The sequence below is a fragment of the Petaurus breviceps genome, unplaced genomic scaffold, assembly GCF_028583685.1.
Source record: "Petaurus breviceps papuanus isolate PSGF00001 unplaced genomic scaffold, PetGlider_PUasm1.0 90845, whole genome shotgun sequence".
Taxonomy (NCBI): domain Eukaryota; kingdom Metazoa; phylum Chordata; class Mammalia; order Diprotodontia; family Petauridae; genus Petaurus; species Petaurus breviceps.
Window position 1 is genome coordinate 25,657,224 of NW_027187359.1, and position 4,786 is coordinate 25,662,009.

General features: G+C 37.2%; 1 protein-coding gene across 1 annotated transcript; it reads left to right on the top strand.

Moving 5' to 3' along the window:
• The first annotated feature begins 526 nt into the window (after positions 1 to 526).
• On the top strand, positions 527 to 1,981 carry LOC138149299 (olfactory receptor 2AG1-like). Its single transcript, XM_069072304.1, has one exon. It carries the CDS (start codon positions 1,049 to 1,051, stop codon positions 1,979 to 1,981), a length of 933 nt encoding a protein of 310 aa, XP_068928405.1. The 5' UTR covers positions 527 to 1,048.
• The last annotated feature ends 2,805 nt before the right edge of the window (positions 1,982 to 4,786 follow it).

Consider the following 4,786-nt stretch of genomic DNA (forward strand, 5'->3'; position numbering starts at 1 on the left):
GATATAAAATAAATCCACATGCTGATCTCTGCTGTGGCTAAGAGCCTCCCAATGGCTTGCCCAGACACCATCTGTATTGGGCTGCACTTCCCTTTTACCCATGTGAGACAGACCTTTCCTGAAATCCTTCTAAGTTACTTTAAGCTAGACAATAGTTTCTCTCTGTCTTTTTGTAGATTCTGTCATTACAGAATCTGTTTAGAAGCTTGACTGAACATTGTTTATGAGAGAAACTGGAGAGAGCTCAAGAGAACTCCTGTCTTTTCTCCATGTATTTTTGTAAGTATTCTCCCATTTCACTTGTATTATTAAATTTATTGGCATATAATTGGACAAAGTCATTCCTGATAATTTCTTTGATTTCCTTTTTTTTTTTGTTTTTGTTTTTAATTTTGTTTTGTTTTTCGCTTTTTGGAGGGCAATTGGGGGTAAGTAACTTGCCCAGGGTCACATGGCTAGTTTTTGTGTTAAGTGTCTGAGGCTGAATTTGAACTCAGGTCCTCCTGACTCCAGGGTCGGTGCTCTATTCACTGCACCACCAAGCCACCCTTGATTTCCTTTTCATTAGTGGTTTATTCATCTTTTTTCATTTTTGATACTACTGATTTGGTTTTCTTCTTTTTTACCATAATAATCAATGGTTTTATTTTATTGTTTTGTTTTTCATAAAACCAACTCCTTCTTGTATTTATTAATTCAGAAGTTTTCATACATTCAGTTTTATTAATCTGATGTTTAATTTTAGGATTTCTAATTTGTTACTGAATTTGGGAGATTTTAATTTTATTTTTATACCTATCCATTATGACAGTTTATTTGCAAGCCACCAACTGCATCATCAGAGTAGAAGCAGAATAATCAGAAGTCTATGTCAATGTAATCTCTGAGATTGGTGTCTGGGTATACTAGGGAGATTCTCAACTCACTGACTTTAAACTAAGACACTTTCAATGTACTCTGTTATCAGAGACTTAGAAAACTCCTGAGTCATTTAGATACATACTTCCTGAGCATCTGTCTGGTTGCAGGAAATTGGGGAATCCGTGGAATGGAACTCTGGAACATGACCTTGATAAACAATTTCTTCCTTGTTGGAATTCTCCAAGATAGCAGGTTCCCTGCACTTGTCTGGGCTGCCATCACATTCCTGTACCTGGTGGCCATGGCTAGTAATGGTCTTCTCCTCCTGTTGATTGCAATGGACAATAGACTCCATGTGCCCATGTACTTCTTGCTCAGCCAGCTCTCACTTATGGATCTGCTCTTCACATCTATTGTTGCCCCCAAGACATTGGTAGATTACCTGTGTGGACAAAATACCATCTCATTTACAGGCTGTGGGCTTCAGATGTTTCTGGCACTGACACTTGGGGGTGCAGAAGATATTCTGTTGGCTTTCATGGCTTATGACCGCTATGTGGCCATTCATCACCCTTTGAACTACATGGTCTTAATGAGACCAAAAGTTTGTTGGTCCATGGTGGCTATATCCTGGTTCTTGGCATCTCTGAGTGCCCTTGTGTATACCATCTATACTATGCATTTTCCTTTCTGTAGAAATCAAGAGATTCACCACCTTCTCTGTGAAATACTTCCATTACTAAAGCTCGCATGTTCTGACACTTCACAGTATGAGCTCATGGTATACACAATGGGTGTGACTTTCCTTCTGATCCCCCTCTCTGCCATTCTTGCTTCCTATACCTTAGTCTTGAGTGCTGTGTTCCACATGTCCTCAGCACAGGGGAGACAGAAAGCTCTCCTTACCTGCTCATCCCACCTGACAGTGGTCGGGCTATATTATGGAGCTGCCATGGTCATGTATGTCCTGCCCAGTGCCTACCACAGCCCTCAGCAAGACAATGTCCTCTCTGTGTTCTACACCATTGTCACTCCAGCCCTGAATCCCCTAATCTACAGCCTGAGGAACAAAGATGTGCTAGGGGCCCTAAAGAAGGTTATAGGGAAAGACCCTTCATAGCTGAAATGGTAGCACCTGGATAAGTGAAGAGCATTTTGTTCTTAATGATAAGACTTATCACTCTCCATTGGTATTTGAATTCTACATTCTGTTTCTATCACTCTGGGAAATTATCTTAGATGCATTTTAAACCCACAATCTGAGTTCATTCTTTTATCCTTTCCTACTCTAGAATTGGTCCCAATAAGACACATGGACTTATTTATACCATTTACATTTCTATTTTGGGGGCGGTAAAGTGGTGCAGTGAATAGAGCACTGGTCCTGGAGTCAGGAGAACCTCAGTTCAAATTTGGCCTCTGACACTTTCCACTTACTAGCCATGTAACTTTGGGCAAGTGACTTAACCCCAACTGCCCTGCCTTCCCCCGTCGAAAAAAAAATTCTCTTTCTGATCTGATCTTAACAATACTGTATTGCACCCGTGATGTCAGGGGCATTTTTTTTAAACAAACTGACAATAATATATGTAATGACAACAATTTAAATTCAAAACCATTATTCTGAGTAATATATAAGGAATCTCAAGACTAAAAGCAGTGGAACATTAGTGACCAAAAGGAAATGCCTAACATTTTTTTAAAAGCAAAGTTTTAAGGTCTAAATACTTTTTTTCTCCACAGGCCCAATTATCTGTCCTTTTATTAATTTATTCATTTATTTATATAACAATATATACACAAGAGGTATGACCATTTTCATTGTGAATATAACAAGCATTTCCATAACATAGTACAATAAAAAGGCGATTGCATATAAAACTGCAAATCTACTATGCACAATTTGCTATTCCTTTCAAATATACAACAAAATCATGATGTAAATTTCGATTTTTTTCTTCCTTCCCCCACCACCCTAGAGAAAGTTACCATGATATCAAAACTGGTAGGGGTTTGTATGTATGTGTGTGTGTGAAATTATTCTATACATACTTCTATTTATCAATTCTTTCACTAGGACATCTTTCTTCACATGTCCTTTATACTTAATTGGGTAGTTGTAATAGTCAAATAACTTATTTGCTCAAAGTTCTTCTTAAAACAATATTGTTGTTATTGTATATGACATTCTCTTTACTCTTCATTATTGCATGTAAGATTTTCCATGTATTTCTAAAATCACTGAATACATCATTTCTTACAGCACAAATAGTATTCCATCATAATCATATACCACAACTTGTTTAGGCACTCCTGAATTCATGGGCATCCCTGCAATTTCTAGTTCTTTGCCACCAAAACAGAGCTGCTGTAAACATTTCAGAACATATAGGGGCTTTTGCTTTTTCCCTAATTATCTTTGGAAATAGACCACGCAGTTGTACTGTATGGTCAGAGGGTATAGGTTGTTTAATAACTCTTTGTACATAATTCTAGACTGCTCTCCAGAATTGTTGAATCAGTTCAAAGTTCCAATAACAGTGAATTATTGCCCCAATTTTTCCATATCCCCTCCAACATGTCACCTTCCTCTTCTATCATTTTGTTTTAAGCAATCGGGGTTAAGTAACTTGCTCAAGGTTACACGGCCAGTTATTATTTCTGGGTGTGGTGCTGAGTATCTGAGCCTGGATTTGATCCAGGTCATCCTGACACTGGAGCCAGTGCTCTTACTTGCTGAGCCACCTGGCCGCCCCCTCTTCTATCATTTTAGCTAATCTGGTAAGTGAAAATGATAACTCAAGGTTATTTTAATCAGCATTTCTCTAATTAATAATGATTTAGAGAATTTTTTCATATGACTATAAATTGTTTTGATTTCTCCATCATAAAACTGTTCATGTGCTGTGGCAATTCATCACTTAGGCAATGTTTCTTATTCTTAAAGATTTGACAAAATTCTTTATAAATTTTAGATATAAAACTTTTTTTTCTTTCTCATGTATTTATTTGAATAACATTGGATTTAATCATGGGTGGGCTTTTTTGGTTTATTTTTCATTTTCAACATTCATTTCCACAAGATTCTGAGTTACACATTTTCTCCCCATTTTCCTCTAGCCTCACCCCAAAATAGTGAGCCTACTGAGTACCCCTTCCCCCAATCTTCTCTCTCTTATATCATCCCCCATACTCCCTCTAACATTCTAGTAGGGCAAGATAGATTTCTCTACCCCAGTGCCTGTATATCTTATTTCCCAGTTGCATATAAAAAATATTTTTTTAATATTTATTTTTAAAAATTTGATTTCTGGATTCTTTCCCTTCTTCCCTCCTCACCCTCCCCCACTGGGAAGATAAGCAATTCAATATAGGTTGTACATGTGTAGTTATGCAAAATGTTTCCATAGTAGATATATTGTGAAAGACTAATTATATTTCCCTCCATCCTATCCTGCCCCCTACTTATTCTATTTTCAACTTTGACCTGTCCCTTTTCAAAAGTGTGTGCTTCTAACTACCCTCTCCCCTAGTCTGCCCTCCCTTCTATCATCCCCCCTACTTTTACCTTATTTTCCTGTAGGGTAAGAAGCCCAATTGAGTGTGTATGTTATTACCTCCTTAAGCCAAATTCAATGATAGTACAGTTGACCCATTCCTTTTCACCTTCCTGTTCTTCCCCTCCATTGTAACAGTTTTCTCTTGCCTCTTTTATATGAGATAATTTACCCTGTTCTATCTCTCCCTATCTCCTTCTCTCATTATATTTCTCTTTCACCTCTCAATTTTATTTTTTATATATCATCCCTTCCTGTTTAATTGATCCTGTGCCCTCTATGTATACCTATGCACATATACACACACACACATATATATATATATAATACTCACATATGTATTTATACACACATAACCCTCTTATATA

Coding starts and splice junctions, on each gene's coding strand:
- LOC138149299 (XM_069072304.1), top strand. CDS start 1,049: ATGGAACTCTGGAACATGACCTTGATAAACAATTTCTTCCTTGTTGGA.